This window comes from Melospiza melodia, chromosome 12 (genome assembly GCF_035770615.1).
Source record: "Melospiza melodia melodia isolate bMelMel2 chromosome 12, bMelMel2.pri, whole genome shotgun sequence".
NCBI classification, from domain to species: Eukaryota; Metazoa; Chordata; class Aves; order Passeriformes; family Passerellidae; genus Melospiza; species Melospiza melodia.
In genome coordinates this window covers 23,935,334-23,962,921 of record NC_086205.1, presented here as the reverse complement: position 1 = coordinate 23,962,921, position 27,588 = coordinate 23,935,334, and the positions used below count along the sequence as shown (strand labels likewise).

Below are 27,588 nucleotides of genomic sequence, written 5' to 3'. Positions count from 1 at the left end.
TTCCTGTAAGGTCCTGGATACCAAAATTACTTAGTCAAAAATGGAACAATGACTTGACTTTGTGAGTGTGGTTTCTCTTTTGCTGGTGAGTTTCAGGTCTTTGTTTAATGTGAATTCCTGTCTATCTCCAGTTAGAAGAAGCCTTCATAGGTGGCATACTGTCTTCATTTTCATGAAGCAGTTCAGAAAAGTAGATAAATCCTGATAAATGTACTTAATGCTGTGTGAAAGTGATGGTGTATTAATATTTTTTCTCTTGATGCTGGAAAGTTATGGCGTGGTAGAGTTTGGGTGGTGGGTCTTGGGTTGGTTTCCTTGTTACTGGTGTGGTTTAAGCACTTGGATTTTTCAGGTCTTTGTTTAATGTAAATTCCTGTCTCTCTCCAATTAGGAGAAGCCTTCATAGGTAGCCTGTTGTCTTCATTTTCATGACACAGTTCAGAAAAGTAGATAAATCCTGAAAAAATGTGCTTAATGCTGTGTGAAAGTGAGGGATGGTGGAGTAAAACTTTTGATGCTGGAAAGTTATGGCATGTTGGAGTTTGGATGGTGGGTCTCAGGTTGGTTTCCTTGTTAGTGGTGTGGTTTGAGCACTTGGGTTTTGTGAGCAGGATGACAACGAGGGGCTCAGCTTTCCTCCTCCATGAGAAAGCTCTGGGGCAGCCTTGCAGAGGTGCTGCCCCGTGTGAATGCTGCTCCTGACTCCCAGGGAGGAATGGGAGATCTCTGTGGAGCTCTTTCCCACAATAACACAATGAGCCACTTTGTCAGCCCGGAGTCAGGTTAGCGGGGAATGGCGACAGCAGCCCAGTTTGTGTTGCACAAAGGTGTGCTGAGACCTTGTTGGAAATGGGATTTGGTATGCAGGCTTTTCAAGAGCTGCAGATTGATATGGTAGATAGCCTTTTTTTTTTTTTTTCTCCTGCCTCGTAGTTTAATTAGGGGTAAAAAAAAAAAATAATCCCCACCCCATTGATTCCACTAGATTCCCCATTGCACAGGAACTCCAGGAGAGATAACCAAGGTCTTTGTGGTATTATTGCAGAGAGATTATTATTTGAGAGAGCAGACTGGAAGGGGAGGGTATTTATCGACAAATGCTGTGCTTATCAACCTGTAACCATGATTAATACTTTGGCTATTAAGTGGAGGAAGAAAGCAAATAGATGAAGCATACCTGTGCCTTATCTGACTTTCACCTTTGTGCAAGAATGTCTCTTTGCATAGAGGTTCTGCCCGTGTCCCTGGGCACGTTCCTGGGCTTGCAGCCCTGATCTGGGGGAATTCAGGACTTAATAAAAGTATTATGAGTGTAAAGATGTGCTCTAGTGCAAATGTTTGCAGGATCAGGGCCCAGCTTGTAGACAGGTGTAGGTCTGGGTTGAAGGGAGTTTCTCCTCCTCACACAAATTGCTTCAAGCAAATAGAAGGTTATTCCAAATGTGTTTAAACTTACTGAAGATCTTGCTAGAGCGTGTGAATTTTACTTGCAAATTGCTTTTGTCAGAAGCAGTGCAGAGTACAGAGAACCTGGAAGGGGTGATCATTTCGTTAGGAAGTGTGCAGTTTGTCTCTGCTGCGTAGATTGGCTCTCTGCACTTAGGGGACCAGTTTGTGTGCTGGGTGTCCCAGTTTGTGGAGGGAGGGCTGCTGGGCCACTGTCATCCTCCTCTCCTTGCCCTGGCAATGGGGCACCACGGCTGGAAGAGCTCTGTGCTTTCCTGACCTGTGGAAGGGCAGATGTCATCAGAGAATCACAAGAGTGGTTTGGGTTGGGAGGGATCTTAAATCTTCTCATTCCACCCCTTGCCATGGGCAGGGATGCCTTCCACTATCCCAGGTTGCTCCAAGCCCTCTCCAGCCTGGCCTTGGACGTTTCCAGGGATCCAGGGACATTCTGTGCCAGGGCCTCACCACACTCAGATGGAAGAATTTCTTCCTAATTATATACTCTAGGTCTACTCCTCACTTGTGATCTGGAAAAGCACAGATATGCTGAGTGTGGTTGGGAGAGTGTGTTGTACAGTTGGCAATTAAACAGCTCCCAGAACTCTCTTAACTCAACTGTCTCTGAGGGTGGACAAGCAGCAACAAATAAGCTCGAAATGTTAATTGCTGCTTGTATTTTTGGAAGTGCATAAGATAATTTCCCTTGAAAAGAGAAAAAAGTTTGAAGTAGTTGCTATTTTAAAGCCGAGTTGTGCCAAAAACAACACTACCAAAAATATTGGGGGGAAAAAAAGGAATTGGCTGCTATTGTGCAAGAGGAGTTAAATTCAGCCTATGGCTGCTTAGAAGAATTAGTGTGAAATGGTGTGAGAATTGTGTGCTTGAAAACTTCGCTATTTTTGCAGCTACATCCCTCATGAGTCCCTTTATCCATTGTGATTAATACGGAGGAAGGTGAGGAAAGAAAGGTGTGAGAACAAAGAAGGAAAGGAATATAAATAGCAAATACGACTGACTTAATTTTCAGATTGAAGAAGCAGCACAGAAAACCCCACATGGTGAGAGTGAGTTGTACACAAGTTGTCTCTGCAGCTTGCTGTAGCCGTGATGTGTTTGCATGTTTTAGAATTGATTTTTGAGCAGCAGATGAATTTGCTGCTCTGATATTATTTGCAGAAGTGAGAATGCTGTGGAACCATTGGATTAGCTTGTCTGCCTGTGGCTTTCTGCTCAGCCATATCTAATATAAGCCTAATAAAAATTTTGAAGGTCTGTTTCACCCGTGGTGTATTTTATTCCCTTAAATGTAGTTACACCAGGTTTGCACATGGATGTGATGGCCCTCTGGCACTGCACACCCCAGGCGTGGGTGGTGCTGGGAGGAAGGCAATCTTGCTTTTCCTACATGAGTTTTCACAAGGTTTCCCCCTGGAAAACCAAGGGGGAAAACCCCTAGTGGGGTGAGGTTTTCCTTTGGTAAAAGACTCCTTTGTGTGCCAGGTTGCTTTATACCAGTTGTTTCATCAGAGCTATTATCTGCTGATTAGTTGTACTTGCCTTGTGAAATAAGACACTGCTGCGTGATGTAGTTTGACCTGATATCCATATTCCTGATGCTCATTTCTGGTATGTATTTCAAGTTATTTGGTTATTCCATTTCTTCCTAGGGTTAAGCTAGGAACAAATTCTTAGTAGTTTTTCTGTTCCTGAATGACAAACATTTCCTATGAGGGGTGTGCAGCTGGTTACAGCACAAATTTGTTGTTCTTTAAGATAAAGGAGTTTCAAGCCTGGAAAATTTGAGGTCAAATTTTAGGTCTAAATAAATGCAAACTACTGAAAATCTTCTTATCGTTACCCTCTGGATTGCTGCCTTGGGAATCTAACCAGTGTGGGGAAAAAAACAACGTTAACTTTCCTTGATCCTGCACGGAATTGAACGCTGCTGATAATTCCATCTTCAGAGATGGAATTTACCACGCACATTGAAATCTGTTGTTGTTTAAGTAAACTAGAGGGGAATAAACCCACTGATTAATGACAGTGGTTAAGTTTTGAGAGGATGTTTATGCTTTTCAGCTTGCTGGAGATAGGCTCCAGCTACTGTGGCCTTTTTCTGTGAAATGGCACAGAGAGCAAGCAGCAGGCATTTCACTACCTCTTCATAAAATGCCAGTGGACTGTGTGTATGTATTCCCTCTAATCTGTTTTCTTTTGTCATAACAGATTTTTAGAATTGCATGTATTTCTTCAAAATTGTTATGAAGAAGCCCGGCTGTTTGGATGCTTCCAAATTAATCTACCGTGTTTGTAATTAAACAGAGAAGGAATGTGTTCAGGTTTCAGTGGCGCTGCAGGCGGATGTGATTTAACTAAACTAATGAAGGCACATCAGACAAGACAAATTCCAGACTGTTTGTGCCTTGACCAACCATCTGTGCACATACCTCCAGGTACTGCTCATGTCTCAAGAGGCTTTTCTACATGAACAATTATTACCACTCCTCTTTGAATTGGAGTGGCAAGCCATGGCAGGAGTCTCCTGAAAGCAGCTATATTTACCACTCTGCTTTTCAGTGAAAAATAGAATTGTGATGTGTATGTTTTAATTAATCCTGAGTTTCAACTTGTGCTGTGCAAAATACAGTAGGAAAATGGGGCAGTGTGTGAGTTTTGGCATCTCTTGCACATGAATTCCAGCATCAGCAGGAATGTGCTCTGGAAGGAGCACTCCTCATTCAGAGCCTTCCTAGTGGGTTGTAGATCCATATTAAATTCTTAGTGTCTGGGAATATGTGTGTACAAATAAGACTGTGTATACATATTCTCCTTGTACTAGCAATTTTTTTCCTAGTTATTTTTCTTTCTTATTCAAAAGGTTATTCAAAATTACTCTGGACAACCAGCCATTTCTTCAGCTATATAATAACCAGCAGTAACATGATTTGACATGCCAGACTTTGATAGGATTCTTCAATTGCACATATAATGTCCTGGAAAATAGCAAATAATTTCAGGACTGTTTCTCTTTATGGAAGAAGAATAAGATATGCTGCAGGTAATGGCTTCTGTGAATATTCAATGACTTTTTTAAAAAAAATCTCATTATGTTTTACTGTCTATGTTTTCCAAAGTGAGTTTTTGTCTAGAAATATGAGTCTTCCCTATTTTCAGGGCATGTGTTTCTGAAGATGTATTTAACTTCTCGGTGTGCCAGGTGGGACTCCCTCTGACACAAACCAATGATTCCATACACATCTTTTCACCATGGCAAAGCCCTTTTTAGCAATTCCTCCTTCCTCTTGTCCTGGTTATAACAACACAAGTGTTTGAGGGTTGGTGCAGTGCAGTGGATGGGGACCCCTCCTGTGTTCACATCAGCTGTGCTGGCCGTGCTGGAGGTTTTGGGCTGGCCATGCTGTCAGGATGTGGTTTGGAGGATGCAGATCAGATGTCACAAATCCTTTTCCTTTTGGGTCAGAGAACTGGCAATTTCTGGGCATCCTCCCTGCAGAACCTGCTCTGCCAATGTCTGGCTGGGGGGAGGAACAGTTGCCTTGTGGCTGCTGGTCAGCAGGGCACTTATCAACAGACTTTGGCTTTTGATAACACCAGAACTGGCCTGGCCCACGGCTGTAAAGGGCTAAGTGGGTTCCTACAGTACGTGTATTAAAGCAGAGGTAGAAAGGAGTATATTGGACTGTGTAACGCTGTGTGTGCCATCTGTGTGTGAACTTTGTAATGGGGAAGTGGTAAGGGTTTTTTTGGTTAGTTTTTTTTCAGGCTGGAAAGAGAAAATTCTTCTATTTTAAGTTTATACTTGTGTGTGTTTCAAGTATTTTTTTTTAATCAAGGCTAGGATTGAAGGTGGTGTAGCTTTTTACTCTTTTTGCAGTGTGTTCTCTTCTATTCAGGCAGAATACCCCTAAATATGCACTGCAGGAGTAAAATGTGTGTTCAGCACTGAATTTTAGTTGTATATTAAATAAACCTGGGTATGTGGCTCTACTTAGTATTGAAAACTCTGTCCTTGCCGAAGTACAACTTCTGTAATTCCAGATGATTGTGATAAAAAAGCAGAACACTTTGTTCAGGAACTTTTAATGGTCTGCTGCAGGGAAATAAAAATCCAGTCTTTGCAAAGAACAGTCACAGGACTCAATATTCACAACTCCTCTTGCCTCTGCCAGGTTCTCTGCATTCGTCTGCCATAGCTGGAATAGGTTCTTTGGCTTTGTAGAATACAGAAGGTAGGAAGAAAATCACAGAAAGAAAAATGTTCTTGGCTTCCAGCCCTATAAATAAGCATGGGTGAAGAAACCTTCTAGGAAAAGTAGCATTGGGTATCTTGATGTGGTTCACACTGCTTTAGGAATTTCAGGAAAACTGACGTAACCTGTTGGGTCACGTTGTTTGACCATACATGGACATTGGGTTTCAGATAGTTACACTTCATTCTTCTGTGTGTTTTAATTTTCTCTCTGGTGTCATGTGCAACTAATTTGTGTATTGCTAATTCACATATTGAATTAATTTAAGGAAATGGAGTCATCTCAGGGATCAGTAGAAGGCTGCGGTACTGAATTGAAAATCAAGTTTGCAACAGTAACTTGCAGACATCAAAAGATTTGGAAGTTTTGTTTGGGGGCAGAGACATCAGACTTGGATGGTTGTTTCTTCCTTGCTCCACAGCAAAGTGGAAAGCTGTGATTTCCATATTCCTGGAGGAAGCTAGACAGGGAGATGCAGCCTCTCACTCCTTGTTGGCGTTGTTGTGACCTGTCCCAGCCAAACCTAGGGAATGTAGACGCACAGGAAATATCTTTTTAAAATTTAAATATAGTCATCTTTCTAGACAAAACCCCAAATTTGAGTTAGTACCTGAAAAAAAGGGCTGTGGGTTAGTATTTGGCAGTTCATATTTTAGCTAAGGAAGAATTCTCATATCCTGGAATGTGACCTGGCTCTTTGAGCCGTGTCTGGTGTTTTCTTCTATCGATGTTCCCAATTTGCAGGGAGAAAAAGAAATTCATTCAGACCTCACTTTCTTTGTATTAATCAGCTTTGCATCCCCGGAGGGAGGAGGAGCAGTGGACTTCAGGAGGGGTGTGAAAGCACAGCTAATAAATCTGTTTTAAGTAGGATGGGTGAACAAATAAGCTCAAGAAGTGTGTGAGGCCCGTGTTTCCAAAGGGTTTGGCTTTGCAGTGATGTCTGCCAGCCTCATGGCAGGTGTCCTCACTCTGCCTGGAGTACATCTTTGTGAAATTCTGCCAGAATTCCTGCCAGTGGCTGTGCCTTGTAGCCAGCCCTGCTGCTGGTATCATCTCTGGTGGGGTGGTACCGGACCTGACAAATAGAGGAAGCCCTTTTTATTTGTGTTTTCTTTTTCTTTTTGTTTTCTCCTTTCAAGTGAAGCAAGTGTAGACACGGCTGTAGTGACAAACCATTAATAAAGCAAAAGGAATGTAGCTGCAACACTTTAAATAATGACACGTAGCAAATAAATGTCAACATATCCGTTGTTGTGCCTGGAATGGAAATATTACTTGGAAAATATGTTGCTTCAAGCTACAGTATGGGTTTTTTTCCTCAAGAAAATAGTATCAGTGTGATGTTTAAACTGTTAAAGCTTGGCTTTTGGATTCAGACTAAATGAACGTGTCATTTGTTTGGGGATTGGGGTTTTGTTTTATATGGGTTTAAAATGGTTTCTATGAATGTTTTGTTCTTTACAAATGAACTTTGAATGTGAATATATACATTTGCACACAGGACAACTATAGATGCATAAATAACTGCATGTATAGCCAGAATAGTTGGAGGTACATCTGGCTATTGACTAAATCAGTCTGTTTCCTGAAAGCTGTTCATTCATGTGCTCTCTGGTGTTCATTACTGGGCTCTTTCAGTCCTTTTCTTAATCTCAAGCAGTTAAGAAATGGCTCAAAATCTCACATACTCTCTTTTTCCTTGGTAAACAAACAGAAACCCCAAAAAGTGAAGTCACACTGCCCCGCTCTCCCTCTTCTACCCCCAAATCCCAACACCCGTGAATATTGTTGTTGGACTCAGATGTTTCTCAAAATTAAAACCTGAAACTGTGGAGTAATGAGAAGCAAAGGCTTTAGGATGTACCATTCTAACAACAGCTGTGTCTCAGGCTTCTGGAGAGCTTCTGTTCTGTAATTGAGTCTTGGATAAAAGGAGGGATTTAATTTAAAGGTGGATGAAAATACATTGCCTCTGTTTATGTCTTGGTGAAGTGATGATTAGAACAGTGGTGTTTTCTCACAGATGAGAACAGTGGAAAGAGCTGTGAGAGTTGTGCTAAATTTGGTGCTGAGTTCAATTAAAATGCTGGTCTTGAGCTGTGTGGCTGGAGGTCACATTGCTGGGTTTGCACACCTTCTGGAAAATAAATGTACTTTCAATCTTCTGGTTCCCCTTTGATGTGAAGGGGCCCATTTGATGACAGTGAAAGGATAAGACACGTGATTCAGTCTGTGTGGGCACAAGTGCTTTTCCTCAGGAGCTGGAGGAGCTGCTCTTGGTCAGGCTGGTGTTTCTGGTCATGAGGCTGTGCAGGTGATGGGATTGCAGAGAGCTCTGGAAGAGGTTGATGAAAATGAAGACAGTGTATTTCAACTAAAGTAATAATTTAGTTGTTAAACTAAAAAAAAAAAAAAAATTAAAAAAAAAGTTCAACAGTATTTGGGGCCAAGGAGATATAAGATATGCAACATCCAGCATCCATGGAATGGGATGCTCCAGCCCTGGTGAGGCTGGCTCAGTCCTTCATCCCCTCTGAAGCAGCTGAGTTAAACTCCTGGTTTATGGCTCTTTAGTTATGTCCCATGCTCTTTGCCAAAAATTCCTCTTTCTGTACTCTGGAGTACTCTGATCATCTTGTGCCAGCTGATCACCTATGCTGCCACCTAAGCCACAGCATTTTTTTTTCTAACCTGAGTTTGGGATGTATATGAAATGGTTCAGGATGACATTGGGATTCTCTGGCAGGAGGTGTACTAAGGAGGCTGCTCACCCCTGGGCATGTGAGGTTGCTTTGCTTTAGGAGCTGTTGTGCAGAAGTCGAGATAAGCTGTGTGATGAGATCATCCATGTTATTCACTAGAGCTGTGTTATTGCCCCATAAACCAGCATGATGATACCCTTAACACTGAATTAAGACTTGTTTTTACAGGGCAGCTTCTCATGGCTTTACTGATGCTCGTGTATCACATCAGTTAGCTGTGAGAGGGTGTGCTGGAAGTGATGTGTGATTTTTCACAAATCCTTACGTGATGTCTTCATTTTCTGTTGCCCTTCCTGGAACGGGGTGTTCAGAACATTGGGATGTGCTGTCCCTCCTGCTTCAGCAGAAGCCTTAATCCTTTTGGGTCGTGATTAAGTGCAAGTCAGGTGTCTGGTCTGTGTTTTGTAGTGGCAGTTCCCACTGTTTACAGGGCCCTAGAAAGAAAATAAAGATGTTTGGCTTTGAAGTGTGGCTGTTGAGTGAAATTGCTGTAGCATCTTAACCCGTCTGGGTAATTCCAAGAGCTGTGGCAGCAAGCAGGATGGTGATTTAAGAACAAAACTCTGCGTCTTAGAACCTGCCTATTTCAGCAATGAAGGCTGAGGTTTATAACTGTGGGAAAGAGTGGAAATCTGGCTACTTGGTTTTTGGAATTCTTGCATAGAAACTTGACTTTCCATGCTCTTGTTCTAACAGTTAAAACCTGCATTCAGAGCCTTGAGCTCCTGTTACAAAACCAGGGCTCCTGCTGAAGTTCCTGAATGGCAGAACGACCTTGTGAAGGTGCAGCAGGGTTTCTGCAGGGGTTTTAAATGCTGTTTTCTCTTGCAGGAAGTCTGTTGAGGAAAATTCTCCATGAATGTACGTCACAATGATGATGACCGACCAAATCCCGCTGGAGCTGCCGCCGCTGCTCAACGGGGAGGTGGCCATGATGCCCCACATCGTGAATGGCGATGGATCTCAGCAGGTCAGAAACTGCCTGCCTTAAATTAACTTATTTCTGGCTCAACAAGACACGTTCAGTGTAGGGAAGATGGTTTTCCATAGCACTAGGGAGTGCAGAGTGTTTCCTGGGATGTAGAAATCTGCTTTTCCGCTGAAAAGACTTAAAAAACAATGATTAAGGTGTACCATTAAATTGAGTGGTTTTGTTTGCATGTGTGTTCATTGAAGTAAAAATAGTGGAAAATGGCTATAAATGCTGCATATTTGAGGGCTTTGCAGGAAGTTAGTCTTATCATTTAGTTGTGCTCACTCTTGTCCAGACATCTTACTAGCATTTGTGGTGAGATTTTAAGATTTAAAAAATGCTGATCTGAGAAAAAAATGGAAGTAAGAAAAAAAGTGGGGAATAGCAGTGATGTCTGATATTCTTTGCTTACCTCACTATACCTTTCCCAGCAGGCCTGTGTGCTACCCTGTGCTTCATTGAAAGAAGCAGGTGTGAATTTTGAGTGGGTTTTTGAACAAAGGCAACTTTACAGTTTGCTTTTATTTTTTTTCCTGGGAGATGCTCTCTAATAAGCTTGATCAGAACTTGGTGGAATGATCCTGAGACCACAGCAATGCCTTCATGTCACCATACAGCCTGGAGGTTCAAGCTGGCTGGGTGGAACATGCCCAAATGTGTCATCTGGGGTCAAGGAGTCTCTTTGGAGAACATCTATCTACCCTGGCAATATTTTTGTGCTGCTCAATTTGGTTCTCCCCTTAACATGAGAAATTTCAGCCAAGTATTGTAACAAAGGTAGAAGCAAGCTGTCCTTCTTGAATCAGTATAAGAGGTCATTTTGTTACGTCTTGTTCCCTGGATCATTTGTTCCTCCTGCCAAGCTGTGTTTTGAGTTAGACCAACCTCAAGAGGAAGAATAATTTCTGCTTTCCTGCTGAGCTTCTAAGTATTTTTAGTTATCTGAAATCTCATTATGATGTAGACTTTCATTGTTGTGATGAGTTTAGTTTTTAAGTCATTTTTGCGAAGTGTGCTTTGATTTGAAAAAAACCAGAAAAGAATGCTTTCAGTGGCTGTATTTACCAAATCCAATATTAGTACATTTAGATGAAGGAACAATCTCATTCGTACAGAAAGGATAATTGTTCTTTAAGTACACACTTTCCTCCTTGCTGGAAACCACTTGCCAGGTCAGACTGTCCTGTCAGTGTGTCCTGTGTTCCAGAAAGAATAAGTGAAATCTTTTGAGCTCTCCTTTGAGATGGTGCTCTAAGCCCAGTCTTTCCATTTCCCCATCTTTGGTGACTCAGCAGCCTGGCTGGGCAGATGCCTCTGTTGCCTTTAAAGCAGTTTCTCAGCTAATGTTTTGCATTAAAAAGAGTTGCAGGTGCACTGGAAGCAGATTGCTTCTTGCTTTTGCTGTGTTATGCAAGCACCACTCAGTAGAACAGTTCTGGGCTGGGTCCCTCTTCTGTGTGTTTGCTGGATGATGCTTTTAGATCTCATCTCCTTATCTCTTGAAGTACCTGTAGCTGAAATGCCAGTTTTCCATGAGACTTTTTTAGATTCTAGTCTGGATGTGCCCTTCTCTGTTGCAAAGCTTAACTACCTCTATGCTTTGTCATTTTCATCCTACTCCTGAACCTTTAGGTGATGTCTTTGCTTTTTAAAAGTACAGTTCTAGAGATGGAATGAAGTTGGAATAAATGCTTTGTTTGATCTTTGCAAATGAACTATGTTAATTGCTCTTAACGTGGTTGTAATGTGGAAACAAGTGATTGTTGAAAGAGATTTATTTTAGGTACTTGTAAGGTGGGAAGAGGCTTCAGGATAGATTCACACAGGGACGACTTCCTTAAGAAAGATGGTTTGTATCACTCCATAAATAGGTCCTAGCTTTAGGAGGACACCCATTTACAGGGCGTAATTACAGTCTCCATTAGAAGCTGGTGGTGAGAAGGCATCCTAGCAGAGCTGGGGAAGGATGAGGAGTGTGGGGTTTTGCAGGCTGCAGGTAGCTCAGTGCCCTGTGCTTTGGGGCTGACAGAATGGAGGTTCTGATGGAGAATGGAGGCTCTGGGCACCCTGAATGTTGCTCACCCTCGTGTGTTACTGGATTTGTGGAGCCTCAGCTGTGCCAGCACCACAGAGCTGCATCAGGAGCTGTGCCTGGAAATGCTGAGCTCCAGGGAAAAGCCTTTCCTCAAAGGACCCGTTCTTACACACAGAATAAAGCAGACTGGAGCTGGTGAAACACCTTGGCCTTGCCAGCAGCCAGCTGGAGAGTGATGCAAAAGGCAAATCTGCCAGTGAACAGGCCTGCAGTGTAAGGCAATTGCATGGGAACATTCCCTTTCTTTATCTTCCTGAGAGTGAGGGCTGCAGAGCTGCACAAGGCAGGGCAAGGAATGTCTCTGCCTGCTTGACAGTAATCCCTCTCCTCTAGACTACCCAAAATGGCGTTTCTAGCACTGACTTTTTTTCTTTTTAGTTTCCCACACTTTATTTCCACTACTGCCGACTGTGTTTAATGCTTTCATGTTGCTTCCAGAGCTGTTTCTGCTTCTAATCCACTTGTAACTCCTTAGGGGATTCAGGGAGCAATTATTAACCTTTTGGTCCAAGAATTTCAATGGTTTCCTGTAGGTAGTACTCCACTACAAGCTCTAAAAAGCTTGGAGTATAAAGTGAAGGGGCAGCTAGCTGTGCTACAGCACATCTGTACAGAATGTTGGGCTAATTAATGGGGAGGTTTTATTTCAGCTTGGTTCACTCATTGCACCTGCAGAGGTACAGCAGGTTTTCTGCTTGCCTGCTCTTTGTGAAGCTGTGTTTACCTGCCCTGTGGTTTTACCACTTGGCTTGAGCTTAGGCACTGTGCACAGTGCTGTGTGTGCTTGTTCTTGTCCTTTAGGGTCACAGGCTTCAAATGAGGGAGACAAGAGTACAGCTGAATGAGGAACAAGATTTGGTGCTTTCCTGTGCACCTTGCAAACAACTGAGGGCACTTTAGCTGGGTTTTGTACTGAGCCACAGCATCTGAGCTGAGTGAATGAACTTGCTGCCAAAATTTAGTTACTTCTTTGTGGTTTCTCCGTTTATTAATTTATTTTTACTGCTTCTTTGGTGTGTGTCTTTTAAGGTTGGATACATCAGGAGGTTCAGGATCTGCCACTTGTGGGTTTTGCTGTAAAGAGCACTCATGGTAAAATGACTGAATTGCTTCATGCCTCTATTAATACCTTTTTTTGTCCAGTCAAAAAAAAAAAGTTTTTTTTCAGATGCATTTGAAGTATTAATTTTAAAAAATCAGCTTTATTGTTTAAGATGTAGCATGTTCCCTGATTTTTCTTACTGAAGAGATGCTGGAAGTGTTTAGCCTACCTGCTCTGTGTGACTGAGGGATGTGTTCCTGAGAAGAGTATTGCACACAGAATGCTGTGACTTCTCTGGTCCTTCCTTAAATTTATTGGGGCACAGTCTTTTGAAGTAGATAATGGAATGGATACAAGTGATTGCTTTGTTGTTTATTTTCTCTTCCCAAAAGATGCAATGCATTCCATAAGTTATGTGCTGTAGAAACTGCAATTACAATACATGTTAATGGTTTCAAGCATTTGTGAGGAACCTGTGGCTGGATCCCAGGTGTTGCCTGTGATGTTGTGATGGGGAGCTGTATGAAGCATGATGTATCTCATGGAAGGGAAAATTCTCCACACAGGAATATGTTTAATTTGGAGTTTGAATAAGCCCTGCAAGCTGCTCTTTGTCTTCAGTGAGGAAAATGTTCTCATAAGGGGGAAATACTTTAGGTGAGCTCTGGGGCTGGATAGCATCACATGGATTCAGGTGAACATCATCCTTCTCACTGCTGTGAGAGGCCACAGAGCAGGTGAGGGATGATGGCCTGCCTTGAGTGTCAGTTTTCTGCTGTGAGCTCAAAATCTTGCAAAAGTAAACAAATAGTGTACAAAAGAGATAATAGTGTATGCCCTTGGTCCTTATCAGGTTGCGTTTTGCCTTTGTATAAGCGTTTCCTCATGGTATTTGTAGTTTTATGTCATGGGGTGGTTTGGATGGAAGGGACATTAAAGCCCATCTCTTTCCATCCCCTGCCATGGCAGGGACACCTTCCACTATCCCAGGCTGATCCAAGCCCTGTCCATCCTGTCCATGGACACTTCCAGGGATCCAGGGGCATCCACAGCTTCTCTGTTCCAGGGCCTCCCCACCCTCTGAGTAAAGAAATTTCTTCCTGATATCCAATCCAGAACTTCCCAGAGTCAGTTTATTTATTTGTGAACCTGAGCTTATGCCTGCATTGGCTTTGTGGGTGCTTCTTTAGCCTCTTCCCCTGCTTCCCCTGGCCATGAGAAATGGATATTGGGAGCAAGGGAGGCACAAGTGACACGTGCTTGGCTTGTCGTGCAAACTTAGTCTGGACATACTCTGTGGGATTACAAATATTTATAGTAGCTATGCAACTCAGTAACATTCATCACTCAACAAACATGACTTTCAGCAAAATAGAATGACATTCTTAAACGCAAAATAAGTGCAAAAAGAGCTTTATGGAGATAACAAGCATTCTCTGAGGATGCAGCAGGTATAGCTGTGCTTCAGCCCCACATGGATTAAACTGCTGAGTTAAACATCAGAGTACTTTTTAGGAGAAAGACAAATCCTTTGGGGTTGTGCTGCCGACGCCCTGCTCCCAGCTGTCCTGTGCTCCAGCTTTTTGGATGGGAGGAGGCCAAGGACTGGAAGTGGGCTGGGGTGACCTTGGACATGAGACCACACCCTGAGATGCTGCCAGCCAGCAGTGAGGGCTCCAAGTGACCCTTCAAATTCTTCTCCTCTGTTGCCATCTCATAATTGGGCATACTTGGGATGATGAATATTGGAAGAGGCATAGCACAATTAAAGATCATCTGGGTTTGTTTTCATTAAAATAGAGATGTTGTCTTTACACTTTTTTTTTTATTGCTTTCCTCAGATTTTTTAATTAAAAGCTTTAGAAACGAGGCTTCTCCTGAAGATCCTTTGTGTGAAAGGAAAGGGGGGGGAAGCTGTGTTCCAGGCTGCAGAATATGGTTTTGTTGTTTATGAGGAGTTGGGGAAAAATAAATCAGGGAATTAGTTTTATATACGTAGTGTGTATAAACAAAAGAAGTTGCAGTGTGCCTTGACATTATTTGTCCCAGGCAACTGGGACAAGTCAGGGGTGTTGGCTGGAAGGTGCCCTATATATAAAATACTCAACATGTGCTGGCTTCAATGGTTTGGCCCCATTCCTGCATCTCTTTGGTCAGTGCTGTGAGGCTGTGAGCTCTGGGGGTTGTGTGCAGCATGGGGGGACTGGGTGGTGGGATGGGTTGTGGGGAGCACCCCAGTATTCCAATTTTGGGAAGGGAGGAGCTGGGGAGGGGTTGCAGCCTCTGGAATGATCGTGCCTGAGGAGCATGGGTGCTGCTCCCGGGTCTGAGCCACTTTGGTTTCGTGTCCTCCCTCTGTGCCCAGCCCTTGCTCCGCTGTTGACCCACGTCAGTCACACCTTGGCTATTCCTGTTTGCTCTTGATATTGCTGCCTTCCCCCAGCAACAGCCTGTAAATGTTTGCTTGGCCTCCAAAGGTGGCTGATTTGAGCATCTGTCAGTAAGGAGTTATTTCCATACCTATAACATTTTAATAGAAGCTATTGTAGATAAGTGCCAGGCTCTGCCCACAGACTCTGATGGAGGGACAAAGCCGTGTGGCTGCTGCTCTACAGGAAACAAATTTGTTACTGGAACAATTTGTTTGTCTTTAAAGCTCCTTAAGGATGATGCTGCTTCATTTTGACCATCAAAAGCAACAGTTGTGAATGGGAATATCACCTTTTTTAATGCAGAACCACAAGGAATTATTGTAAAGGGACAACTGCAGGTGTGCTGATGTGGACACTTGTGCTGGTGATGGACTCCAGGGACAGGAATCTGTAAATTTTCTGATAACTCTGGGGTAGGCACATACCTTAAGTAGGGAGAGGAATCTGTCTGTCCTGCTTTAGGGAAAGGATGCAGCTTTACATGCATAGGGCATCAGTCTTGAGTAGAGTCTGTTTTGAGGAGCTGGACCAAGTTCTTCCAAGTTGTAAAGGTCTTCTGATTTATGTTAATCCAATTTGCTAGTAAACTACCACCTTTAGGGCTGTTGGTTTAGACAAATGTTGGTTTAATGCAAATGAGCTGATGAAATATTTCTGATTCTTGGCCTCTTTGAGTTCTGGTTTCTTGTTGATTGGTTGTTTTGGGGTTTTATATTAAGCTGGATGACATTGCTTTGCTCTGCACATCTTTTGACCTGCTGCCCATGTCCTGTGGTGGATAATTCACGCCTATTCATAGCAGAAGAGCACTTAAATGCTGTCACTTAAATGTTGATTGTTTGGAGATTAGGGATGGAATGGCTTTGTGCCTTTTATCTTTTCTGAACCGTTTATTGTGCTGTGTGCTGGACCAGATCCATCCTGATCAGTGCTCCCTGAGAAATGATTGTTCCAGACAACATAATGGCTTTCATATGTCATTTTCTGATTTCCAGCTTGAGCTTTAAAAATGTTGGCGAAATAATGGGTTTCTGTAGGATTACTGTAATTCAAAAGGTCATCTAGGTAATAATTATCTTATGCATTTGGCTTAAAAAATTCAGAAACACAACATGAATTCAAATTCTCTCTTTGCAGATTGAATTATTGAATTCTGCATGCAGATGTCCCACAATATAAAGACCAGACCTAAATTTAGACAGAGCTTTCACAAAAAAATGTAGATTAATTTTGGTACAAATTGAAAATTTAATTTATGTCTTGATTGAACTTCTGACAAAGCAGTTAGCAGAAGTGTGTTTAAAGTATTTTAGTGACAGTTTCACCAGCAGCAAGGTGGGATAAATGGTCTCTAGTCCTCAGTGACACTGTCCATTTAAGAAAGGATTCTAAATCACAGGTTTTAAACCCATTGTTCCAGACACCTGCAAATTTATAAAGGTGATAGAGCATACTGTGAACTGGACTATTTTGGTGCTTCCTGGTCCTTGTATTATCCCATCATCTGCAGGATTCAGCAATGGGAGACTGGGATGGTCGTGTTATTATTTTAAAGATATTATATTTGTTAATAAATAGTTTATTACTGGTTCTGTGTGCAGCTGTTGAACTGTGTGTGTGTCTATGGGTTTTGGTTAACTGAGATCTGTTACATGCAAGACTGAAATATAAATTGTTGAAAACATAATGGATCAAACCTCCAGAGCAAAAAAACTTTTATTCCTGAACTTGAAACCCCTTTATGGGTTGGTGCTGCATATTGGTGTCTGTGAGCTCGCTGTTCTCGTGTGCCAGTGGTCTGAAGGTTTGTGTCCTTAGCTACCAGCATTTGGCCAAGTTAGACACACACCAAGATTTTGGTGTGGGACTCAAAGGCATAATTCTCACCTGTATGCAATTCAGTTACATCTTCATTTCAGCTCCAAAAATGCAGGTGTGTTTCAGATCTCTGCCTGCTCCTGCAGTCTGGGGTGTGATTATGCTGGGCTGTGCCCTCCCTGTTTCACCACTCATTTCAGAAAAGGGATAGCACAGTCACTGTTTCTGGGAGATTTCAATTTTTGGACATCACAGTGAAACAAATGTTTATTTTTCTTTCTGCAGGTCTTTTTGGTTCAAGTTAATCCAGGTGAAACCTTTACAATAAGGGCTGAGGATGGAACCCTCCAGTGCATCCAAGGTAAGAGGATGCACAAACACGTGGATATCATTGCTTTGCTTTATGGAATACCTGTTCTGCTCCATCTCCAAAAATGTGGTTTGCAGCTCTGAGCATGCACTGAAGCACTGGGGAGTGAGAGCTTGCAGACGTGGCTGCTCTCTGTATTCTAGGAGCTCAGCATCTCGGAATGAGTCATGCATTTCTTGGAAGTCCAGGAGGATTTCTCCCTTCTGTTATTTATCAGGCCCATCTTGCAGCCTCTTTGCATCTTCTCTGTGACACCCCCTCCATTTAAGCACTGGAGGAGTGGGTGGTTCTTGCCTGAAGTTCCATCCCCATGGAAATGATGAATTAATAGTTGTTTGAGATAGATGTTACAGAAGCTTCCCTGAACACCATCCAGGGTTATTTGGTCTTGATGAGCAATAATAACAGCAATTTAAAGCTGCTTGTTGAGATTTATAGCCAACATGCTGTGTGGTAAGAAATTGGTCCATGTGGCAATTAACAGAGGAATAAAGCTGGCTACTCCTTTTATTTGAGAAGAATGCTTTATTCTGGCTTAGTACATGAAAGATTTCCATTACAAATATAATTATGACCCCATTTATTTATAATTTTGTCCATACTCAAAGTGGTGTTCAGGCAGTGTATTTAAATGAAGGCAACTTGAAGCCTCATGGTTCTGTATTCCCAGTAATTTAACATGTTTGTGCCAGTGGGACTTGTTTGGTACTCATCAGCAGTCTTTCATAAAATTGATTTAGAATTTCTAGCATAAGATTGTCTCCTTTTATTTGCTATAGCTGCAGAATTGACTGCCAAAGCTCATGTTTATTTGTATACACCCTTTCAGTTTGGCCTGAAAATTCTTGATGATATTTTCAAGCTAAAGATTCTGATCCTGCTTTATTGTAAAATATTTTTATTGCTGAACTAAGGACATGCTTCAAACACAGGAAAACACCTGACTGTGCTGTTGGTGTGTTTTTTTTTTTTCTTTTGGTGAAGCAGCTCTTACCATGCAGTTGTGGTACTTGATAATGATCTATTGCAGAAGATCTGTTGTAATCAGCCTGCAAATATACCAAGATTTGGATTTGTGACAGTTCTGGTTTTGTGCTCTGAGGTTGTTATAGAAGACAGGCTTATTTTGTGCGCAGTGTTTTTGGAAATTACACACCCCCTTGCTGCACAAAACCTAGTGTCTTTTTTTTTTTTTTTTTCCCCTGTGGTAGAGTTTTTGGTGTGTTTAAAGGTTATGGAGTGTTTGGTGTGTTTAAAGGTTATAGATGTTTGGTATGTTTAAAGGTGAATGTATTCCCTGTACATAGGGCAGCACCCAGACAATAATGTTGCATTTTCCAATGCTCCCACACTGCTCTATGATTAGCAGGATAAGGAATAATTTTAGCACTGTGTTAAGGCAGCATGAAAGTCTCTTTTTGGGCAGTGCCTCTCAGCTGGTAGCTCCCTGTGGAATAGATGATACTTGCTTTTTCCTTACTGCCACGTACTCAGGGTTATGACATCAGATGTGCTGCTGAATATTCAGAGTGTGAAGGATGGCTTTATTACAAATTGGGTGATTCTCCTGAGTGCAGGGAGTGAACACTGTTAATAAAAACTGGAGATGTCAGACTTGGTAACACTGAATTCTTCAGGATATACGAAAGCTCTTCCCATGTGACTGTTCTGCAGGGACAGCTAACTTTGCTTATGTAGAATAATTTTATTTTTTTTTTGCTTTTTTGCATATGACTTTTTGAGCAGTATGAAATCTTCAGGTTGTGCTCCTGGAGCCAGCTCTGGAAGCCCCACTTTGTGTCCAGAACCCTGTTTGGCTCCACAGCTGTGGTGTATCTGTGTGTGCTTTAGGGTCTGAGGCAAAAACAACACAGGAGGTGATGGCTTAGTGAATCTTCATTTGTCTTACCAAGGTTGGAAAAAAGACACTTGCATGAGTAAAACCTCTGTGGAATATCCTCTGTTTTAAACACCCTGAAGTGTAATTAGGCACTAATTGAGTAATCACTGTTTTAAGCCAGAAAGAACAGATGCACATTTGAATGTTTCTGACGTTTTGGAGTGGTGGAGAAATCTCAAATACAAAAAACTTCTTCCAGTTCCTCGAGGTTGCAGCAGTAAGATAATCAGTGAAAACTTTAAAAAAAATATAACCCCTAAATAATAAAAAACAGAAAAAAATTTACATTTTTAGCTGAGGATGCAAGGTGTTGCAGTAAGTGCTCTCTTCATTACGTACTTCTTTTGTTTGCATATAATTGAAGGTGACTTTTAAAAGACAATGATTTATAAGCCCAGTAGATCCCGGTGTGAACCTGGATTAGGCAGCCCTTGGAGATGATGGTGGCTGGGAGAAGTTCAGCTGGTCAGTGGGCATGGAGAAGGGTCTGTGATTTCCTTGGGAAGACCGATTTAAAGAGAAAATAAATAAAAAACCCCACAATAAATCTGGTCTCCTGGAGAAATCCAGCCCTTGAGCGCACAGCCCGTGTGGTGATTTGTTTAAGGAAGCATCTGAGCAGTTCCAGGTGCTCTCAGCAGGAGTTGTGTTGTTGTCTGACTTCCTCAGGATTTGCCTTCTCCATCCCACGTGGTAGCAGAGATGCTGTGCTGTGACTTTTGTAGCCTTTATAACAACAGCCAAATGAAAGAAGAAAGAAAAGGAATGTCGGGGATTAATTGAGATTAATTTTTTTAATAGTTGCTAGAAGCTGACCCAAGGCCTGGGGCTGCCCGTGTGGGTGGGAGGCACAAGGTGCTGCCCAGCTGGGCTGTGCAGTGCCCCAGGCCTCGCTGCATGCTGGGGCTGCCCACCTGGCCTGTGGGACGGGGTGGAAGCATAAAGCACATCCTTTATTCGTGTGTGATTCCAGTCTTTGTTCCTTTCAGTCCGTGTGGGTGTTGATGACAAATCTCTGGTGTGCTTCCTTTGGGATTTCCCTGCTCACCCCGTGCCGCAAGCACCCAGAATGAGCTGGGGGCTCTGCCTGCAAAGCTGCTCCTCTGGGGAGGTTCAGGATCTCCATTCTGTACCTTTGCAAGATGGAGCACGTGTGTGTGTGCTCTGTCATCAGTATTTTAAAAGCTGCCCTTTGCAGAAAGTTTGACAGGTATTAAATACTTCATAAATGTGTCGATACTTTAAATGCTTCATTTCCTTTTCGCATATTCCCATTTTATTTGTCAAAAAATCAGGGCTTGGCTGTTGCTAGCTCTGCAAGAAAAGGACAAGGGCAGGGCATATCCTCAGCCATTTCTTTACTCAGCTGTTAACTGTGGACCTTGTATTTCCTTTGTATGAAAGATTGCTTCTAGCTAGTGCTTTGTGGTAACCACAATAAATGAAATATGGAGCAGAGTGAGAGCCTGGATCTGGTAGGAATTGAAACAGACCCCTGAATTAAAAAAAAAAAAATATTCTGCTTTTTAAATTTCAAAATAAATAGATCTCATGTGAAACTGACATGTTCAGGAAACTCACATTTCCCTAGTGGCTGATTAAATATGAGGTTTTTAGTCAATATCTTAAGATCTTTGGTAGGAACTTTTGTTGCCGCCTGAGAGTTTTGTCATTCACACTTGAAAAATTCAGTGTTTGTGCATAGTTTGGGGCAGTGAAGCTGTTCTTGAGAATCTGTTCAGAGCCTTTCCCTCCTGGAAGGCAATCGTGCCAAGCTGTCACACCCCCTGTGGTAGGAATAACATGGGCAGAGTGATTGTTCTGGTGCCACCTGACCTTGCTTGTCACCCACATGTTGAAAATGTGTACAGAGTATGCAGGCTGCATAAAGCTTCAATCCATTGATCACACAGAATTGCCCAATTACTGCTAAATGTCCTTTTTATTGCTATCCATGTAAATGGTCCTCAAGCTGGATCTCATTTTCTGCCACAAACCAAACTGAATTTTCTGTGTGCATGTAAAGCTGCAAAAAGCCTGTAAGAAGGTAGGAGAGCAGGTAGCAGGAAAGCAGCTTTTGGAATAAAAAATTGAATTCCTGGTAAATTCTGCCAAACCCATGCTCCTGGAAACGATCTCTTGAAACTTGCCTCTTTGTCCTTGTATGTCAGCACAAGGTTTGGAATAGTGAAGAACAAAATTTGCCTGAAAAGAAAGCAAATATGCAAAAGGGTTAAAAGTTCTGCTTTAGTTCTGGCCTGGAGCAGGGGGAATTCACCCTTGCATAGGGTGAGCAAAGCTCTGCATTAAACTGGCTTTTGTGATTTATTCAAGGACAAGGCTCAGATGTGCAATGGCATGGAGGGGGTGTAGTCATGTTGTAGCATAAATATCTGGGTTGCAGGCAAGGACCTGAATTGCTTTTGGGTGGTTGCATTTTGAAATGAAAACAGGATAAAAACATAGACAGTTTACTAATACTGATATTTGTTTCAAGGGATGTTTTCAAGTGTTTTGAACTTGAAGTCTTTGCTGCTTCTTATCTTGTAAAACAAAGAATGCAAGAATTCAATTTCACTGCTGCTTTTTCTGTCTCTAAAAGTGAGCAGCTCAAGAAAAAGACCAGAAGTATGCAAAAACTTTAGCAGTGGTTTCTCAAATGAAAGATTTCCTGGAATTATTATTCCCTTAATTTGGTGGGTGGGTGTGGTTTGGTGTGGTAGTGCAAAGGAATGGATAATATTAAAGGCTTAACAGCTGTATATTTGTGTAGGAAGAGTGTGTGTGTCAGTGAAATAAGGCTGCTAGTACAGTCCAAGCAAACCAAGCAAAGTGTGTATTTTCTTTTTCCTCTATGGTATGAGGTTTGAAATGAGGAAGTGAGTCAGTTTCTTGCAGGGGAGGAAAGAGTTGAAAATAGATGGGACTCAGTGTGAGCAAGTGAGTGGTACCTGTGGGGTGTTACTGGGTGGGGACAGAGGCACCGGGATGAGAGTGGTGATGGGCACATAAAAGGGAACAGATGGATCACAGAGTCCCAGAATGGTTTGGGTTGGAAGGGGCCTTAAAGATCATCTCATTCCAACCACACCTTCCACTATCCCGGGTTCTTCCAAGCCCTGTCCAGCCTGGCCTTGGACACTTGCAGGGATGGTGCGGCCACACCTTCTCTGAACAACCTGTTTGTCTATCGATACCTTCACATAAAGAATGTCTTCCTCTTATGTAATGTAAACCTGCCTTCTTTATGATTAGAGCCTTGTCCTGTCACTCCATAACTGTGTCCAAAGTCCCTCTCCAGCTCTTTTTGAGCCCCTTTAGGCATTGGAAGGGGTTCTGAGGCCTCCTCATGGCCTTCTCCAAGGCTGAAGAGTTCCACTCAGCCTGTCTCCACAGCAGCCTTGCCATCATCTTCCTGACCCTCCTCTGGACTCTATCCAACAGTTCCACCTTCTTTTCACACTGGGGACCCAGAGCTGCATGCAGCACTCCAGGTGAGGTCTCAGGAGAGCAGAGTAGAGGGGGAGCATCACCTCCCTTGATGTGCTGATCCCACTTCTGGATGTCACAGCAGAGGCTGGGGAGATGAGCAGCCTGAGGAGACAGAAGAGAGAGGTCCAGGCTCAGGTAGCTGGCTGTGTTCCCAGTGCTACCAGTCCATCAGGAGCTGGGGGCACCTGCTCCATCACTCTGCAGGGGCAGAGGCTGATGCTGGGCTGTTCGTCAGTGGACCTGGCCTGGTTTCACTCTGAGATGAAAGAGCAGCAGCACCTGAAGTCCTGCTGCTTTGTAGAGGCTTGAGAAAGCTGGAGATACTTTAATAAGGAGCAACTGGTGAAATCTGCAGGTGGAAGGTTCTTTGGGCCCTCCGGGGCAGGCACTGCCTGTGTGCTGGGGAGATCCAGAGGCTGGAGTTGGAGTCCTTTTGGTTCAGTACCTGCTTCTATCCAGAGCATCACCTGGATTATCAGAATTTGGTTACAGTTTAAGAAATACGCTTGTGACCTTATTCTTAATATGCTGCAAAGCACTGCATTGATCAGAACAATGTTTCTTTTGCTCTTACGAATTCATTGTCCTTTCTCAGCTGTGTCTCCTGGTGGTTGGGAGCTGCTTGTGGTCAGGCAGTTCCTGGGCAGAGGCTCTGGGGACATCTGCCAGGGTTCATGGCAGCAGGACAGGAGGGACGTGCCTGGCTGTGGCAGGGCAGGGAGGGGTGAAGTGCTGGGTGAGCTCTGGTTCTGTCTCTCCTTGTTTCTGCAAATGTTTCAGCTCTTTCCACCTACGTGCTGGTTCCAGGGGATGGAAAACTCCCTGTAGGAAACGCAGCCTCGGTTCAGACTGTTTTGGTCATTAGGGCTTGCAGCAGAGCAGTCTGTGTGGTGGTGTTTTACAGCATAGCTCTTGGTATTAAATAGCTTCTGTTTACACTTTGTTTATTAAGCTTTGGCTCAGTTTCTTTCTGTTTACCAGCAAAGGCCCTTTTCACCCTATTAAGTTTTAAAGCATAACTCTTACTCCTCATTTGCATCACTTTACTTTGACTCGTGGTACTTGGTGTCTAGATTTAGTGTTTGATGGAAAAGCCAGGCCTGCAGTACCCACTGCTCTCCCATAGCACAAACAAGTTTTTGATGTATTAAAGTTATTTCTGTTAATGGACAAATGAGGAAATATCTGCATAAACATCTTCCAGAGCAAAGCTATGATTGAGAATAACTGAGAAGAATCTCATGTCAGTGTCTAATCAGCCTCTGTATTGACCAAAATATTTTTTAATATCTATAACAGAGTCAGTATTATCCTTTAGAGGCATTGTCACCATCTTCTGGGTTTGGTCGCTTGAGTGTTTCAGCAAACTGAGCTCTGAGCACAGGCATGTCCCCAGGCCTGGGATCAGCTGTGCCTTTCCTGTTGGGATGTTACCCATGGTGCACTCCATAGCTGTAAACCACCAGCTGTTAATCATATAATCATAACAGGCACTGTTAATTTATTTTCACATTGTTGCCCAGCTAGAAAATACCTGAATTTGCAGAGGAACCTTTCATCCTCTGTGTTATTTCTGATGTTTTTGGTGCCTGTCAGAGAAAGGTTCTTTGCCCTTTTAGTGTTTGGTCACCTTAGAAAACTGTGGTGTGATGTGTCCTTTATCCCTTTCATGTGCAATAAACAACTTTAAGGCTTTCATATCTTTGTGAAAAGATGAAATGTTGAAATCTAAGAGAGAGCAAAGAGCTGCTAACCCAGAGTAGGTTTTTCCCATGTTATTGTCAGTGAGATCACCCCACCATTCCCCACTCATCTCATGGTTTTATTTTTTTAGCACACCACAATCAAGTATAGGAAGCCATGTAAGAAGCCAAGAGTAAACAATGGGATGCTTTGTTTACTGTGTGAATAATCTTAGCTTCTCCATTTTAAATCCGATAATGCTAAGAATAATTATGGAAATTTATTTTGCATGTGTGTGATTAAATCTTGAACCAGATGCACCTGCACTTGTAGCTTTGCTGGGAGGAATATCTGGTTCTTTACAGTTGGTAGCTGTTATTTGTTCTAGCTCCCCTGATACAAGACAAAAGGAAAAAGAATCTTGGCATGTCGTTAAATTTTAATTTGGCTTAGTCTTTCCAAATGCTAAATTGTGACCGTTTTGTAGTACACTGAGAGAAAGGGAGAGTGATACAGCTAAGGTGGAGATATTTTGGGAATTCTGTGAAATGTGGAAACCAAGGATTTCTTGAGACCTTTGCTGATGGTCTGTGGCCACCTGTGCTGGAGAAGGTGGCCAGAGGGTCCCCCAGCCCTGCAGGCTGGTCCCTGGGGAAGCCACTGCCCTGGCCAGGCAGGGATGGAGCTGGCAGCCTGTGCTGTGTCCTGCTGACGTGGCCTCAGGGCACTGGAGCCCTGCAGGAGGAGAAGGGCAGGAAAAATAAATGAAGGTTTGGACCGTTCTGATTTGTACATATGTAAAAACCAATCATCCTGCTTCCCAGCACAACAGCACCCAGATGAGCAGAGGTGCAGTTCTTGAAGCGAGTCCTTTGCTGAAATTGAGATATTTTTGTGTACTTTTTTGGAATGGCTAAGGATCTGCTGCTGGGAAATGCGTTGATCTCTAGAATTAGGACAGCAGACTTTAAAGACAACTGCTAGAGCATACGGTCTGGGCTGTAATTTCAGACTTTTTTTGGATTTGTAAATATGCAGGACTTGTGTTTGGGGTTTGTGTCTGTCCTTACTTTCCTTGTGTATGTTTATATATATATGTATGTATCTGACAGACTCAGGAATCGTGGTACATCCAAGGGCCCTCGGGAAGGCTGTCTTGTACCAGCATCCTGTCAATTTTTAAGTTTCCCAATATCTCTGGATCTCTGCCCAAAACACAGGGAATCTGTGTGAGTGTGTAGGTATCTGCAGGAATGCTGAAGTTGTGTCAGCCCTGCTGAATGCAGCTGATCCCCCTAGTATGGACCCAGTGCATTCCAGTCAGTGGTGGCAGGGTTTTCAAGTCCAAGATCCACAGGCTACAGACATTGCAAACCCATTAGTCAATGCTTTTAGTCTTTTTACAGTGTATTAGTGCAGCTATAGTTCTGAATTAGTAAGGCAGTTGTAGTCAGTTTTCCTAATCTGAAGTAATTATATTTATTGGCCAGAAGAATCATGAAATTATTCCATTATCCTTATTAAATTCCGTTTCTCCTCATCACAAGCAAATATTTAGTTTCCCATGCTTTTTATTCTTTAATGTCTGTGATTCTGGTTCATGTTTGTTGTTCATGGAGATGTGGATTAGGGATGGGGATGAAGCACATTGTAATTTAGAGTCTTTGCAGGGCTTTTAGTATTATGCTTCTCATTTTTAATTTTGAAACAGATCTCAGCTTGGATAAGTGATAATAATGAATTGACTTTAAATGGTAAAGAATGTGAATTGGATTGTTGGTTTTGCTCAATTTCAAACTGTACTTATTCCCACCACAAAAAAACTAGTGTAGTGGTTGTTGAAAGCTGTATGGAATCAGCTGTTGATTCTGCTGTTATCAGGCTTCTGGGGCTGGGTAGCTTTCACTCTGACAGTCAAATCCCTTCTATATTTAGATACAATTTGTGTGATCATATCTTAAAGAGTCTTGTTTGTTCCTCCTGCACCAATGTTTCCCCATGCTCACTGCCATAGGGTGGATTCTGTGCCTGTGACATCAACAGCTCGTTTTGTGTGTTGTGAATATTTTCATTATTAGGGGTTTGAGGAAGAGATGATATTGCAGAAATAAACTGCTGAGTCAGCCTTGTAATCAAAGTAATGTAAGCATCACTGGCCTCAAAACAAAAAGGAAAGGAAAAAACCCACTCAACCACATAGACCAGTGTGAAATTGTATAACTGTGGACAACCTCAAAGTGTGTAGACTGCCATCCAGTTGTATCAGTAATACTTGTTTAACAGTAAATCTAGAATCTGACTTTAATATTCCAAATTATTTAGGACAAATATCCTAGAAACAAATAAACCTACACTGTGATTTACTCATTTAAGCACCACAAGAATTAATTTTGATTTTTCCTTTCTGGGTCAGAGAGCTTCAAACACTACTTAAAAATCAAGATGAGTGGGAGTTTTGTTGGGGTTTTTCTTTTCAGTGTTCAACAAAATCCCAAGTTGTCATAATTGGTGCAATTTAGTTTTTTATTAATGTACCCCATGTGTTATAATGTAAAGCTGCAGGGTTCTGCACACGCTTTGTTTATAAGCTGGGTTTGATTACTGCTTATGACTTTTGCCTTCCTGATTATATTGTTAACAACAGTTTTGATGGTGTGTTTTGTGATTTGGTTTGGGGTTTTTTTCCTTGCTCTGCTTTTTTTCAAAGTTTATTCCTCTTGTTTCCGTTGGGGATGAGATGGGGGAACATTTGAGTGTGGTTGGGTTGTCACAAGCAGTGCCTTGCTCTCTGGGCTGCTGTTCATTTCCTCTCAATGCGCCCCATATAGGAGATGTTAAAAAGAACTTGTTAGCACAGAGCCATGTTAACTCAGTGTGTCTGGGAAGGATTGCAAATTACTCACCAGCAAGGTTTATTTTTGCTTCTCCTGACAAGTGAAGGGCTTGTGGCCCTGCAGGTATGGAAAAAAGAACCTGAGCAGAAGTGGTGTAAGGCTTTAGCAGCAAAGTATGTTATAATTGTTACATTATGGGAAGGCTTTGGTATTGCCAGCACTGACAAGCAAGAGCTTGCAATTTATTTATTTTTTTCTCAAAATAATTTGGGATTTTTTTGACCATACAGCATTCAAGGAGAGTTTTTAGAAGTGACCATTTGGTCTATAACCATCTGTACGCTGTTTGTGCAAGCTTCACCTTCTAAGTGGTGTACATGTTCAGCAAAGCTATACTGTGTTATTTACAAAAATCCAGCCTAGAATTCCTAGAAGCTCTGTGAGTTTGGGTTACCCTGCCTGCT

At 42.5% G+C, this 27,588-nt stretch overlaps 1 protein-coding gene across 1 annotated transcript in view; it reads left to right on the top strand.

Moving 5' to 3' along the window:
• Positions 1-27,588, top strand: part of FNDC3B (fibronectin type III domain containing 3B) — a 184,332-nt gene that overhangs the window by 28,218 nt on the left and 128,526 nt on the right. The window contains exons 2-3 of the mRNA XM_063167317.1: positions 9,317-9,455; positions 17,131-17,206. Of these exons, the coding sequence (XP_063023387.1) occupies positions 9,345-9,455; positions 17,131-17,206 (187 nt within the window). The 5' untranslated portion in view covers positions 9,317-9,344. The remainder of the gene's footprint in view (positions 1-9,316; positions 9,456-17,130; positions 17,207-27,588) is intronic.